At 39.9% G+C, this 15,553-nt stretch overlaps 2 protein-coding genes across 8 annotated transcripts; both read right to left on the bottom strand.

Moving 5' to 3' along the window:
• Positions 1–2,650: 2,650 nt before the first annotated feature.
• LOC149947326 (solute carrier family 35 member G1-like) lies at positions 2,651–3,444 on the bottom strand. The gene is made up of 3 exons (XM_090170875.1): positions 3,354–3,444; positions 3,120–3,223; positions 2,651–3,073 (listed from the first exon to the last, which is right to left on the bottom strand). Exons 1-3 carry the CDS (start codon positions 3,442–3,444, stop codon positions 2,651–2,653), a joined length of 618 nt encoding a protein of 205 aa, XP_090027001.1.
• A 1,607-nt stretch (positions 3,445–5,051) lies between these two features.
• LOC149947327 (solute carrier family 35 member G1-like) lies at positions 5,052–11,802 on the bottom strand. Of its 7 annotated transcripts, none has more exons than XM_090171888.1 (4): positions 11,628–11,802; positions 10,687–10,804; positions 7,288–7,859; positions 5,052–6,374 (listed from the first exon to the last, which is right to left on the bottom strand). In XM_090171888.1, the coding sequence occupies exons 3-4, from the start codon at positions 7,760–7,762 to the stop codon at positions 5,812–5,814; spliced, it is 1,038 nt and encodes a 345-aa protein (XP_090028014.1). In that variant the 5' UTR covers positions 7,763–7,859; positions 10,687–10,804; positions 11,628–11,802; the 3' UTR covers positions 5,052–5,811. The 7 variants fall into 7 exon arrangements, with proteins under 7 accessions (XP_090028014.1, XP_090028013.1, XP_090028011.1 ...); XM_090171887.1 differs by having other exon boundaries at positions 7,288–7,863; XM_090171885.1 differs by lacking the exon at positions 10,687–10,804 and having other exon boundaries at positions 7,288–7,863.
• Positions 11,803–15,553: the final 3,751 nt, after the last annotated feature.

A 15,553-nucleotide genomic window follows, 5' to 3' on the forward strand; every position in this document is an offset into this window, starting at 1 on the left:
AGCGGGAAATCAGTAAAGGGGCCCTCAGTGTTGTCACCATAGATATAAGAAACGTATATAAAGGTCTAGATAAAATATTTCAAAGTTAGTGAATACGGAGGTGACAGCTAGCAGAAACGCGTAATTTCTGCAGGCTATCCTTATAAAGCGCTATCTATCGGTAAGAAAGCTCGTGCTATCGTCGCGAGAGCCATTGTCTCCTGCTTAAAAATGATACTAAAGGTCACCAACAGATGGTGTCTAAAGACTACGGCCTGCGGAAAGGTCAAGCGCTTAGTACTAAAATGCTAAGAGAGCTCGCGCTCTTGGTCACGTGCCTTCCTCGGTGTCTGCTAGGTGTCAACTCCGTATTTTATGTTAGGCTTAGACGCCCCGAAATTTATCTAGACCTTTATATACATTTCTTATATCTATGGTTGTCACCCTTGACATTCATTGGCCGAAGGTGGAATTTGCTCTTTGGTCACTTTTGGGCCACCTACGATTTCTTTCACACCAAAATTTACGCTTAATTCAAATGGTGTTGCCATAGCGAGGAATTTGAACGGCCCCATGACAGTTCAGTCTTCTTGGCGAAGATCCGAGAATTAAACGAGAGCAAGAGTCAAGCGGGTCGAGAGATGTGACTTTTGAGAGAAATTCGATATTAATAATCATCGATGGTTTTTAGATTAGTCTGACTTAAGTATTTTTAACGTTCTTTTCGTGTACTTTAAATTTTAGTCTGCCTGGTGGACGGTTAACTAACCTTTTCCGTTGACATAGCGCCACCTACTGGCGAAAATCTCACTGAATTTTCGTCCGCGTAGCAGACACCTAAATGTTTTAAAAAGGTGAATCATTTGATGAAAGCCAGCGACTAATGAACTTCTCTCGTTGGCCCCATAGGTGGCTCTATTTAAACTAAAAGGGCTAATTTCCTTCGGGATCCGCGTGATGGCAGTAGTGGCGTTAGAACTAGGTTTCTAAAGGCGCTTGTAAATGATAACAAGTAAGCCAAGGCCGTAATATTAGTTCCACATGGATGAATTAATTAATTATTCTCTAAGCCTTGGCGCGTGTTAAAAGGTTAGACGTAAGCTTCTTTATCTGTATTGTAAGTTTGAGCTCCGTATCTAAAATCCAATAGGAACTACGAAGAAAATTCGCATACGGTCACTAACCCTTGGCGCGGGTTAAAAGAGTTAAACATAGGGTCAAACTTCAGCCTCTTAAAAGTTTGAGCCCCGTATCTCAAATCCAGTCCAAACTATGAAGAAAATTCGTGTAGGATCTATAAGCCTTGGCGCGTGTTAATATGGTTAAGCATAGTGCCAAACGTAACCACCTTTACCATTAAGTCTGGTAAAATATCCGCAATACCCATCCTAATAACTACATCCAGTTTCAATGTTATACCTCAAATCGCACGCGAATAGCGTTAAAATTATGCCAAAACAAGCTAAGCCTTGGTTAAATTAAAATTAAGTCTGATAAAATATCCGCAATGACCATCCTAATAACTACATCCAGTTTCGAAGTTATATCTCAAATCGCACGCGAATAGCGTTGGCCATACACGGCTCCGTCAAGTAAGTGCCAAACTTATTTGTTACTTGAGGCCATACACGGCCGCGATAAGTAAGTGTCACACTTATTTGTTACTTCTGGCCATACACGGCTTCGTTAAGTAAGTGTCACACTTATTTGTTACTTCTGGCCATACACGGCTTCGATAAGTAAGTGTCACACTTATTTGATACTTCTGGCCATACACGGCTTCGATAAGTAAGTGTCACACTTATTTGTTACTTCTGGCCATACACGGCTTCGATAAGTAAGTGTCACACTTATTTGCTACTTCTGGCCATACGCGGCTTCGATACGTAAATCACGCACACTTATTTATTTCTTCTAAGTATCTAAGGGGGGTCGGTAGAAGGGGCTGGCAAAGCGCCGCTAACTAAATTTAACCCGTGAAACTTGGTTGTGCAGATAGTGGCAACCATATTAAGCATTCTTAGAAAAACGGCGGGGTTATGTCACCCCGTTAAAAAGATATGGAAGGTGTTGCAAATGTGGACGACGACGACGACGACGACACTTCACAACATTCTAACGAAAACAATAGTCCCACTCTATATATACATATAGATGTGGAACTAAAAAGCTGGGTTTGGGCGGTTCGCTGAACTTTGTCTATGGATCCATCACGGTTAAGCATCGGCAGATGCTCATGCGTGTACATATTAGATTTTGGTTTTCTTTTTACCTCTCCGAGGGTACTATGTAAACTAGGAGGGGTTATACAATCACCGTGTCTGTGTGTGTGTCTGTCTGTGTGTGTGTCCTGCGAACGCGTACGCAGTTTCTTTGATTCCAAATTGTGGCAAAACTGCCGTGATGGTGAGCGTTAACGGATAATATTTGCGTTTGTGGTTTTTTGTTCGTCAACGCTCACCAAAGAGCCACCGATGCTTGTTATTCAAATAGAACGAAATTTCGTGTTTCATTTAAATTATTCCATTGAAGATATTCTAATGTAACGTTTTCTTTGTTGATTAAAAAGAACGCACCGCCCAGGTTTCGAACCCGAGCCCTTCTATATGACAGGCGAATGTTCTACCACAGAACCACCGATACATATTACGTTTCTTTGAAAATTATAAACTCAGCTTATCGGAAGAGTAATGTGGGTTCGAGTCACGCAAAAGTTGCTTTTCTCCGTTTTCCGGGGATACTCGCATTTTAAAGTCCGGGTGGCCAAAGGGAACAAGATGAGAGAGGCGCCGACGACACTATGCCACGTGGGATCCAGCCCCAGGACCCAGATTTGGAAGATGTAAGTGAAAAAGATTGAACGGGATTGAATGACGGACAACTGTCCGGCTTTGATTAACTTGCCGGCGTGGGCAGTTAGGGCGTTTGTGATTATCGCGGTTAGCCCTCCTAAGAAGCAAAGCGCCACGAACAAACCACATTTGGAGTAGTGGAAATCTTCGTAGAAGAACAGTAGAGCCAGCATTGCCAAAGAGCACACAACGAAATCGACCAGAATAACGTCTCGGTGACTCGCAGCTTTCTGGAGAAGAGTCTGGTAGGCCAGAAACACGCGGCAGATGACGGATAGCGAGTTATACGGGAGTAACGGGAAAAAGCCACGAAGGTTTCGAAATGAAGACTGCTCCCACGACGACCGCCACGGCACCCACACCTTGCAAAATAGGTAGAATCTCCATGTGAACTGTTTTATCCATAATTCAGTTTTAGCATCTCTAATCACTAGAACGTTCTTTGCGCATTTTTATACGACATGAGTGCTCCCAATATTTTACCTTGAACGACTCTGAACTTTTCCTTCTAGAAGACGTTACCTCCCAGAGTGGGGAACAAGGGAGAACTGTACCTGATAGCGCTGGCGTCTGCCGCCTGTTGTTTAGTTTGGCCGTAGTAGTAGGTGGTCATTGAAATTGTTTGAGAAAAGGATCTGCCCATAACGTGTACAATCTAAGATGGACGACGGATGACCACTCTGAACATGCGTCAGATTTATAGCCCGGTGTACCCGGTAAGATTGAAACCACACCACCGGAGGTTTGTCATCATTATGCCCTACGCCAGCGTCCACAGACCTGGACAGGCGGCAAAACCAGCATGGGTAGCAGAACCCTACTACTGATGGTCGCGCCCTCGACGCAAGCCACTCAACCCAGCAGAAGGTGCAGCAATGGGTCGACCAGCCCCCACTTCGCACACAGCAGTGGGAATAAGAGCGGATGCTCTGGCAACGCCAGCCGACACCCTACTCAGAGAGGTAGAGAGCCAAGCCCATTGGAAGGAGCGCCTAAAGGGGAACGGCGGGCACACGGCAGCCCGAATAACCCGGCACAGCTGGCACCGGATATCCCGGTGGAATCCCAAAAGGCCGGGAGATGGGTCCGCCGTGCCCTCATACGGAGGCCCGCAGCCCCACAGCAGGCAACTCAATCCGCCGAGACGGCCAGTTTGCCCGGCCCCTCTCCGTTAGCCTGGGCCGAAGACCAGTTACCAGCCCACACCGGACCGAAGTCGGAGGTGGAGATAGGACCATTTGGACGGAGCTAACATCTCCCAGTGCGCCACCGCCCGTGCTGGGTTACAAGAGCCGGAAACCGACTCCCCGGTAAAGCCACCAGTTATTGCACACTCCGACCACTCGTGGGAATGACCACTCTGGGCGAGGATAGCCAAGAAGACCATCACGTGTTCTAGGGACCGAACTAAAAGGATCATCATTGGGTCCATGTCGTTGATTAAAACCGCTGACAAAAAAAGTGATTGGAGAGGCTATTGAGGCGACCAGAGCGAGGCAGACCCCGGGCAACAACGGGCGGGTCAGAATATTGCGAATCAGCGTCCGTTTGAACATGGTGTAAATGGATATCTAAAGACAATATTTCTACTACCTCCTCCGTAGTCAAGGTAAAATTGATTGTATCCAATTCATGTCAGACATTTCAAGTTGACGGTATTCGCATTAATGCTCGCTTGAAATTAGCATTTAAGGGCTTGGCAATTAGGGTGACCAAATGTGGCTTACCACATGTGTGCCTTCATATTACGGCTGCTGAACAGGTTCTCGTTGTCGATTATGATATTTCGATTCCTGGATTAGTGAGGCGAATAATAATAATAATAATAATAATAATAATAATAATAATATTAATCAGCTCGGCTAATACGATTCTACAATCTTGCTTGGTGCCATCTCATGTTGCAATTGAGTCACAAAAATCCCCAAATATATAATTTATATTATGATCAATAAGTGCTACATTGACAGAGAGCTTTCTACGTGCTAGTGAAAACCAGGTTCGAAATACCTCCTTAAAGCAAAAAACGGCCTACATTCCAAGTACAGATTTGTACAAAATGAAAACCGGCGAGATGATGAGCGTTTACGCAAAAAAAGTAGCTTGCACATCCAGGCTCTATGTATTATTACTTCCTAGTGAATCGCTGAATGCCTTTTATTGAATCGTGTATCGAGAGATTGCGGTCAAAAGTAATGGATTTTCTTACGTAACAAAAAATGATATATCTAATAAAAACTTTATTTCGGCACGACAATATGTTTTACAACAGACTGAAAGACATTATATTGGTGTTCGTAAAATGATTGTCGTATAACGTCTATCACATAACGTTATTTAAATTTGACGATTTTAAGCCAACTACAGTATTATAATCTATGATAATTTTGCTATCAGGGCTCTCGACCTCGAGAGCCGGCTAACTTCTTCGAGTCAGTCGTTAATCGTCTCGCGAACGATTAGCCCATATTTTAAGTTAATCGGCAAGGCAAAAATATGTAGATTTTTCACCGGTATCCAAAATACTTCAGCAAATAATACACGATTTCAATTGACGTCAAAGTCATCTCCCGACCGAATTTTGGACGAAAGATGGCTCTGGTGTCAATTAAACTGCCAGTAATAAATCATCTTAAAACTCATCACAGTGTTAGGAGATTTCGCGTAAATGAAAATAATTTCAATTTGTATTATCAATGCTAAAAATAAATACAAACATTATAAGAAAACGAATAAATATTCTAGATCTCGTAATAAATAAATGAATAAACAAACAAACAAACAAACATAATACGCCCGTACATAACGCGGGTAATGCGATTTCATGTATAAAAATGTAAATAAAGTGTATAACAATCAACATTCAACCGTATCTAAGTATTTGATTTTGCTCCGTAAAAATGCGTGGCTTTTTCGCTTTACCAAAATTACGCTATCAATAAATTTAATTTACCGTTAAGTATCGTTTTCGAGAAAATAATCACAATAGAGTTTCTCCCGTAAGAACGGGCGGTTTCCTACCGAGCCGTTTCTTCTCGCATTTCAACGTCGTGGCGACCAAAGAGAGCAGGATGAGCGAGGCGCCGACGACACTGTGCCACGTGGGCACCAGCCCCAAGACCCAGATTTGGAAAATGTAGGTGAAAAAGATGGAACTCGATCGAATGACGGACAACTGTCCGGCTTTGATTAACTTGCCGGCGTGGACAGTCAGGGCGTTGGTGATCATGGCCGTCACTCCTCCCAAGATGCAAAGGGCCACGGACCAACCGCAGTGGGGGTACCGGAAGTCCTCGTAGAAGAAGAGGCAAGCCAAAGTTCCCGACGCGCAGAAGATGCCGTCGACCAGAACGACGGCCGACGTCTCCGTGATCTGCAGCTTCCTCGAAAAGAGTATTTGGAAAGCCAAGAAGAGACAGGAGATGACGGACAGCGTCGTCCCGCTGATGACGTCCTCGGCGGAGTTTCCGCCAACTTGACCGAAGAGCCAGGTCGGTTTCGAAATGAAGACTGCTCCCACCACGACGGCCACGGCGCCCACACCTTGCAAAACGGAGAAGAGCGCGTATAAATACGTGCAATTCCTCAAACACGCTCACCAACCATCATTCGGAACCCGTAAACCATTATTTTCAAAGGAGTAAAAACGCGAACAAGTAAAGAGACCAAGAAGTGGGGGAGAAAACTAAGCTTTATTGGGGAAAAATATGCGGTACTTCGACCGATAGGCCTTCAAGGCGAAAAACTTAATTAAGACTGTCTTAATTAAGTTTTTCGCCTTGAAGGCCGAAGTACCGCATATTTTTCCCCAATAAAGCTTAGTTTTCTCCCCCACTTCTTGGTCTCTTTACTTGTTCGCGTTTTTACTCCTCACTCTCTGGACCATTGGTGGTTCTCGTGTTTTTGCTCTAGCTGTTTTATTATTTTCCAAGTAGACTTGAACGAATAAAAATAATTTAAATTCAGTTTTTTAAGGAGGTAGATCTTTACACCGACTTTGCTGAAAATGCCGCTACAAAACACTACAGGGTTTTCCCACTTGTATGTAAGAAGCGGAAAACGCTGACTCCTATGGGTTTTGACATAATCATACAAACTGTTTCTCTATACTCTTTATACTGCCAAAGCTGATAAGTATTCTATTCAAAGTTCTGGTAGTATGTTTAAGATATAATTGACGTAGCTATTCGTTCATTTCTACTCGAAATTAGTTGAGATTACCCGATTCCCACTAGAACTAATTATAAAGATGGCCGTTATTTTACACACTTCATCCTACAGAAACATTTGATTCTAGTTTTCTAGAACGCGGGTAAAAAGCGATAATAGAAAGGAATGGTGTGGCTCGTTTCAAAATCAAATTGGGTTCGAACAATATTTGTAAAGTGAGCGTGCTTTCGCGTAGTCTGGGGTGGAGTTCGGAAGTAAAATGTCGATGGCTGCTGCCCCAGCTTACCTTGAGCGATTCCGAACTTCTCCTTCAGGAAGAGATATCCGCCCAGGGTGGCGAACAACGGCGAACTGGAACTGATGGCGTAAACGTCGGCTGTTGGAAGTTTAGTCTGAGCGTAATAGTAGGTGGCCAAGGAGACAGATTGGGAAACCGCTCGGCCCATGACGTAGAGGAACTCCTCCTTGACGAAGATGGACGATGGCTGCCCGTTCTTAGCCACGATGACGAAGAAGACGACGACGTGTTGAATGGAGCGGACCATCAGGATCATCAGCGGGTTGACCTCGCTGATCAGGGCGGCCGTCAAGTAGGTGAAAGGCGAGATGAGCGAGGCGACAAAGGCGCAGTAGACGCCCAAGAAGGGGCTGACCAGCATTTTGCCCATCAGAGTTTTTGGCTTTACCATCACTTCCGCCATTTGGAAAGTTTCCACTCGGAGCGCTTCCGAGGACTTGGCGCGCGTCACTGTCAACGACATGACGCCTATGTACGTCGAGGCGGAGTTTCGAAGGGTGCGAAGGATTCTTGACTAGCATTTAATACTGATAATTTTCCCCGGCGAAACGGTATAGTAGCTGCCTGTTTTTAGGAACAACGATTTAGTTTTACTCTCATTTACTCTCATAAAAGCCGATGACGGCGTAGAATGTTTTCCCGCGACTAAATGTTGGTTTTCAATAGGGCTAAACGGCAGCGCCAACTTTAAAACTTACTTAAAATAAATTCTGGTTTTCACTAAGATAAAAACACGTCGACGCAAAAATCTCCGTTATGACAAAGGCCTAGTTTTGCGTCGTGGCTCTCATAGTGGAAACCAAACTTTATGCCGTAGCTGTCATTTTTTCAAAGTGAAAGGGTGGTTTCACACCCGACGCAATAATTAACCGAGTAAAGGTTGGAACACAAACGTTAACATGAAAGGAAAGAACTTGTACTGAAATGTTTTTAACTTTTCCATCGTAAAATATTCTACGTTTACCGTCAACCAATAGGCATTTTGCCTATTAGTGACATCTCGGTCAACTGTTTCCAGACACATTTTTTTATTATTAATATTGTCTCGTTTGAAGTGTGACTTCGAAGTTTCGCTGTGGCAGAATTTCAAATGGCGTGTCAAAACATGAAACGTAAACAAAATAATTTTATTTTTAGTTTACCGTTTTTGAAAACGTTTCCGTGACATTTTTACGAATGCGTGTTCCGACCTGAAGGATTCTTTTAACTAGGGACAAACCGTCGCGACACCGAGCGTCAACGCAAAACAACATTAAAGGCTGGTTTCAACTACGCAAAAAATCTCCGTTAGGCCTAATGCTTACTTTCCACACGGCCAACTTTGATCTCTCGCGCTACAGCGGCCACCTCATTCGTTGACGTTTCTGTGTTAACCTATGAGCAAAAGATGTGTATGACGTGAGCGCCCCTAGCGGATTATTATTTTTAGAATAGCTTTTACATTGAAGTCAATATAAAAACCGAGCGTGGCGCTGAACTCCTACACGTTAAAGTACAGTTTATAGGGGGAAAATCCTTGCTCGCGGAATTTCGACGAATGTGTTGGCCGCTGTAGCGCGAACAGCGCGTGATCAAAGTTGGCCGTGCTTTCCACTAGCGCTCGTAATGGCGCTTTACTCAACTTTTTCGAGAGATTACGCATATGCTAGACTAGAACGAATCAAAACAGGCCTATAATTTTTGTATATGCAATAAGCGCCTTTATGCTTAGCTGGTAGTTGCAGTATGATTACGCAACCACGCAGGTGTGCTCGAGAATTATTAAATAGGTAAAAAGTTAACGTCTCAGATAATTTGTACGATGATAAAATACGCGTATTTTATCATCCTTCTCACAGTCCATAGGTGGTTTCTTCTAACTTAACTTATCAGATAATTTGTACACCGAGTTCGTGCATTTAGCACTGCTAAAGGTACATATTTTCAAGAGTTCGCGAGTTCCATTTAGCACTGTCAAAGGTACGGCAGTGTACACCGAGTTCGCAGAGTGTCTTACCCCTCGGTCGTTCCTTAACTATTAGCCTTGATAGCATTGCCGAAAGCGAGTTTGCGATAATTATATGACGTTTTTTTACGATGCTCAACGCTGTAAAGGCTGTAAAATATTGATATTATTTTATATATAATTAATTTCTTATTGTATTTGTATTTAATTTTTATAATTTTTGGTTTTTACTAATCCTGTATTAATTGATTGATTGTGTATTCTTTCAAGTTTTTATTTAATATTTTGTATTGATTTGATTTGTAATTCTCTTTAGAGTATTTTTCGGACTTTTTCCATTTTTACTTTACCCATTTATCACGTGCCTCCACTTTCGGGGGGTGAATCTTCCATTGTAACTACTGCCCTTTTTGTGAGAAATATCGTAGTAGTTCATTGAATACTGCGTTTTTGTTTCAATTTATCGTCATGTTTTTTAATTTAGAATTTAGTAGTCACTCACTGACTAGTAATTTTATAAATCAAAAATAAAAACAAAATATAAAATCGGGTACAACGAATTTAAAATTGTTATAATTTAAAATTGTTATTTTTTCATTTTAGTAGAACTAAGATAATAACCAAAAGAATAGGGAACTAATACTCCGTAGCTTTGGCTGTGGGCATAGTTTTAATTTATTTCCCGAATTAATTTTTATGAATATAAATTTTGCAATCCACATTGGTTAGTTTTTCCTCACAAAAGGCCTTACAACTAAAACGAAGCATAGCGAAACGAAAAAATTTCCTAGCGTTACAATTTGGCTGTGGAAAATTCCCCCCCCCCCCCCCAATAGGACGTAGAACTGTTACCTCCCTATTACTATTGCGTTAACGCTAACTTTCTTATCTAAGCTTTTTTCGACACTGACGTCCTTGTAAGTATTATATTTTGCCTTATATAGGGGTTCACTGTGCTAAACTTAACCTTGACTGTGCAATAGCTCTGAAAATCAGTTCGGTTATAATTTTTTGCTAATTGTCATACTTATTATTATTATGTTACTTATGATTTAAGTTAATAAAAAACTAATTTGATGCTACCGATCACTAAATCAACTGAAAACGTTACGATTGGAATCGTTTTTTAGGTAAGAAAATCAATAAAAGCTGCAAAAGTAAATTATACCGTATAAACATAATTAGTCTTTTCAGTTTAAGTAAACTGCTGTATTTTTGTCAGCTGACTAGAAGTTTTGCGAAAATCCAGCAGTTTATGAACTTCTTACATTGACCAATACGTTTCTCTATATAAACTGAAAAGCCTAATTGTTTTAATTAATATGTAACGAAGAACCGAAAGTGAAAACAAATTCTAATTTAGAATTTGGTACAAATTTAAATACTTGAATTAAATCTCTAGGTTTCATTACTATTTACACAAAAGTAAGTAAAATAGGTACTTAATTTTTGGTAATGATTTTTCGGCCATGGTTTAAATTTCAGAAACGCGAATTTGACGTGTTTCGATCCTACTGCCTTGTCTAGGCTGGAGTCACTTGATAAATGAAAATCAAACCCCTTTTGGAATGATAAATTGCCTAATTAGAATTGCAGTCATTAAATTATATGTGGTATTAAACCAGCTTCAATCCTCAAGGCCAACCCAACTGGTCAGAAAAACTAAAATTAGCGTGCGCTGAAAATCGTCTCACTCCAGGTGAGATCTACCAAAAGTATCGAAATTTTCCTTACGTTTAATTGTCGTTAGTTGAGTTTAAAAATATCGTAACTTGAAAAATTAAGTTTGGAGAAAATCAAATTTTAAATTTTAAAACCTTTTTTTTTTCTCTATACAACGAAATAAAGTATATCATGGGAAAGTTGACAACCTTAGAATTTAATTTAATATTGGGTAGAATTTTGTTATTTGAAAGTACATTTAGATTATTGAAACTCATTTTTTATCCGTTGTAAACATAATAACATTAATAATAATAATAATCAGCTAGGCTAATACGCAAGGCACCGCATTAGAGAGATTAAGCCTTTACAAACAAACGTGTAGGGTAAGCCGAGTACAACAAAATTACCTTTTATAATATCATTAGTATTAGTAGCTAAATAAATTAAATTCCTGTTATTAATGATACCGTGAACCTGTAATTATAGAAACCAGATTTTCAAGGGGATGAAAATATTTCTTTTTAAATTATCTTTCGTTAGAGGAAAATTGTAAAAAGAAAAATAATACAATTTTTTGAGCGAGCTATTATAAGAACTCTCTGCTTGGAAACTGCAGCAACTGAGAGAAATATAAGAAACGCGTGGGCCCCGCTTTTCGTGCGCGAGATTTTACTGTTATTGCGTAATATGGATTTTATAATTTTTCTTATTCACTTACCTTAAATTTGAGATTCCGTATATGGTGTTGTAAAAATAATCCTTTTAATAAACTACATTTTATTGAATTTTTAAACTTAGATTTTTATTTCTCTAAATATATTACTATTTATATAATCAAGACGCGCTTTTGGTTGCGGGATTCGCGTCCGGAACGCTTCCGCGCTCAGATTTAAGACGCCATCTTTTCTGTCGGGGGGGGTCGATCATCGATGCTTTGGCGCGGTATATCGATTCGAAAACGTAGGCAACGACATCTCCCGTTTCCAATATGTATTATTTTAATTTTTTTTGCCATACTACGTTAATTAATTTAAACGTCACTTTGTGTCTTATTTAGAAGGCGCAATTGAGTTTGTAATTAGTTTTGTAGTTTGTGCCGATTATAGATGGCGGTAGCTACGCTTAAAAATAATAGTTGGTTTTTTTGGCGTGCAACTTTGAACGCGAAGAATAACGTCGTTTTTACACACAATCCCCTACTGTTCAACCGTTACGGTTAATATGGTAAATGATACGTCAATCGATAGTGCAATTCAGATAGCCCAATATTAATTTCGGTGATCGGACCCCCAAAACATTAACAAAAGCGCGGAAATATATTTTGTTTTATATTGAAAAACCGTTGTAATTGAATCGAAGGGCTAGCCGCTTCCTAAATATATGTAAACAGATTATGGTCGTAAGTGTAGTGTGATTATCAAGTTAATGTACAGGGTGATAAAAATGTTTTTTCTAATGGACAGGGTGATTGATACGTATCAACTTTCGGAGCACTCTGTGAACAATTGCAGAAACTAAAAGAAAACCGAAACAAAATAAAGAAACAGGCTTTCCCCAAATCCCCCCTCTTTCATCGTTATTTCACTGGAGCGCCATCTAGATAACATATTTAGTTAACTTTGATCAATTTCATTGAGCAAAGATAGCCATATTTTAAATAAATATTTATTTTAATAATTCTTATTAAGTAATTTTCATAATTAATCGACCGCACTGTTTACGTATTTTCTTCACGAGCTTCTATTTATGTGCAATAGAGGGCGCTCTTAAAAAATTGTGGGGGCAGTCTAACTTATTGGGGAACAATCGTTACTGGTATACCGACGTAACGCCTCCTAGAAGTTTAAAAACCTTGATAAAACATTGTAAGAAAACTATTTACTTGGCTGTATGCAAGAGTAAACAGGTTGAGTAAATCATAAAAAACGTGTAGGAGGAACGAATAAGGGAAATAGGCATCGGGCTTAGGAAATATAGCGCCATCGGTCTTAATATCCGTCAACTAAATATGTGAAGAAAAAATTCAATGTTTTTCAGTTGAGCTTTCTTGTGCATAGAGAATTTTGAACGAGCCGACCAACATTTAAACTACGCACGAAGCTTATAGTCTGAAATGTGAACTAAGTCACTGAAAAGTTCGATTTAAACACTAATTTAGATCGTTCAATTTTATTTATTATTGAAGTTGATAATAATAAATAAAAAGCATAAGAATTTTCAATATAAACGAGTCTAGGGGGCATAACTGGCATTGCGGCGTTTCGTAGTCGATGTTAGACTTGGAAATAAGGTTTATTTCTAAACTGGTTTATTTGGTCAGTGACTCCCAACTCTTGAATTATTTAAGTGGTCACGTAGACCAGTTGGTTGATAATACGGTAGATAATTTTCAATGAATAAACTGGACACTGGACCACTGAACCCCTAGCTTTTGAATAAAAAAACTGGTCCGAGCAATTAATAAACTGGTCTTTGACCCAGTGATCACCACTTATTTCCAAGCCTGGTCGATGTGTGTTCGCGCTCACGTTCAATTTTGACCAGATGGGGCCGTTGTTTTCGGTTAAATGTTTAGGCTTAGTAAGTTTTAGACCCATAGATATAGGAAACGTATATAAAGGTCTAGATAAAATATTTCAAAGTGAGTGAATACGGAGATGACAGCTAGCAGAAACGCGTAATTTCTGCAGGCTATCCTTATAAGACGCTATCTATCGGTAAGAAAGCTCGTGCTATCGTCGCGAGAGCCATTGTCTCCTGCTTAAAAATGATACTAAAAGTCACCAACAGATGGTGTCTTAAGACTACGGCCTGCGGAAAGGTCAAGCACTTAGTACTAAAATGCTAAGAGAGTTCGCGCTCTTGGTCACGTGCCTTCCTCGGTGTCTGCTAGGTGTCAATTCCGTATTTTATGTTAGGCTTAGACGCCCCGAAATTTATCTAGACCTTTATATACATTTCTTATATCTATGTTTAGACCTTTTATTTTTGAAATTGGGCCTTTTAAAGTTTAAGTGATGGTAATTGACCTTTGTGCTAAGTAAAAATAAATAGTAAGCCGCATATAGCTGATTTTTAATCAAATTTACTGGAATCCATTTCATTTCCAAACTTAAAATTTTTTATGATCTAAGCCTAACCTAACTTTCTCGCACATTACCATGCACGTACTGTGTCTACATGCACGTACTGTGTCTAAAGCCCCAACTCGCAGTGATACTGTGATAGTTGAAAGGAATTCTTGAGGCGCTTCAAAGCGGCTGATGTACCTCAGTAAGCCTTCCGATTCAAAATATCGTGAACAGTGAGTCCCCTTAAATTCTTGGTCCATGGTTCATTGTATTAATAAAGTAATTAATCCAAAAGGTAAATTAATATCTTTTCATAAGTTAGCGAGTCAGTTTTGAAAGTGTGATTCTTAATAATTAAGCTAAATTCTAGTAAATTGCCTAGAAAATGGTAAAGATATATTTAAATTCAAACATGAACCTTTTATAGATTCAGCTTAAGCCATAAAAGTTCACCAAGTTGTACTTCATTTCAAACCAACCCTCAATTTCAGCCACTTCTAAATAACTTCTGCTAATTCGCATAACTGCGCTTCAGCTCTTACAGACATTTAATTCTAACAAGAGTCACGGACATTTGAGTAGACACAATCCTCCTGATGTGTTAAGTACATCTGGCGTATTAAAGTTAAATTTAGCACAAATTTACACTATAGCATTATAGCAACCTAAGAGGAATATTTAAGCACAAGATCCCATTCAACGTGTTTCTCAACCCGTGAAAAATCCGTTACATCGCTTTCTCAATAAACATGACCATTGATAAAAGCGTAAAAAGTTACACTACACTACTAAAACTAGCCCTGATTAGAGCTATCCGATTTCAGACTTTGGCTGCTTACTGGAAAACACTCTCCCAAAAGCTCCAATACGCGGGAAGCGTGAATAATATGAGAAATTAAAAAATTGGCCATGGACGAAATTAAAAATGGACGTTGCTCGAGTGTTGGGCTCGAATCGCAGAAATTGATATAAATTCCCAAAAGGTGGTGGCATGTTCTATCGAATGATTTACTCTTATAACTCCCTCGGTCGAAGAGTTCAGGGGAAGAATCCAAAATCTCAGAAATGTATGCTATTAAGTTCTGGGCACCCTGTCCCAAAAAAATCAATATTGGGCTATCAAGAAGATGTTCTGCCCAATAAATTGGCTCTTCTAGAGCTAATTGTTGACAGTGGCGTAGAAAAGAGGTGGTAGAAGGGTATAACGTACCCCTCCTTAAAATTGGAAAGGGCGCTAAATTAGTCCGTAAGGGGCGCTAAAAGCCTGTGGAAGAGGAGGGCGCCAAATTCAATAACCAAGCTGAACCCCCGTTGGTCCAAAAGGCGCCTGAGTGTTGAAAAGTCATGTGGAATACTGCGGCATCCTTTAGAATTGTGTGAAAAAAACAATAAATAGCGCTCCTAGTGGCTAAAATATAAAACTAGTTGATCCACCATAGAACATCCTACTTGATACTTCATATAAAGGTAAAGTATGAATTGTTTAGAGCATAGTAATCTCTCTGTTTATTTGTTGATTTTTAATTTTTCCAAGCATTTAATTTTGGAATTAGGTAGCCCTTTTTGCTACAAG

This window comes from Leiobunum rupestre, chromosome 4 (genome assembly GCF_980474605.1).
Source record: "Leiobunum rupestre chromosome 4, qqLeiRupe1.1.hap1, whole genome shotgun sequence".
Lineage (NCBI taxonomy): Eukaryota > Metazoa > Arthropoda > Arachnida > Opiliones > Sclerosomatidae > Leiobunum > Leiobunum rupestre.

Coding starts and splice junctions, on each gene's coding strand:
- LOC149947326 (XM_090170875.1), bottom strand. CDS start 3,444: ATGACCACCTACTACTACGGCCAAACTAAACAACAGGCGGCAGACGCC. Junction 3,224..3,353: donor CTTGTTCCCCACTCTGGGAG/GTAACGTCTTCT, acceptor TGGATAAAACAG/TTCACATGGAGATTCTACCT. Junction 3,074..3,119: donor GGCTTTTTCCCGTTACTCCC/GTATAACTCGCT, acceptor CTGGCCTACCAG/ACTCTTCTCCAGAAAGCTGC.
- LOC149947327 (XM_090171885.1), bottom strand. CDS start 7,762: ATGTCGTTGACAGTGACGCGCGCCAAGTCCTCGGAAGCGCTCCGAGTG. Junction 6,375..7,287: donor GAAGTTCGGAATCGCTCAAG/GTAAGCTGGGGC, acceptor CCGTTTTGCAAG/GTGTGGGCGCCGTGGCCGTC.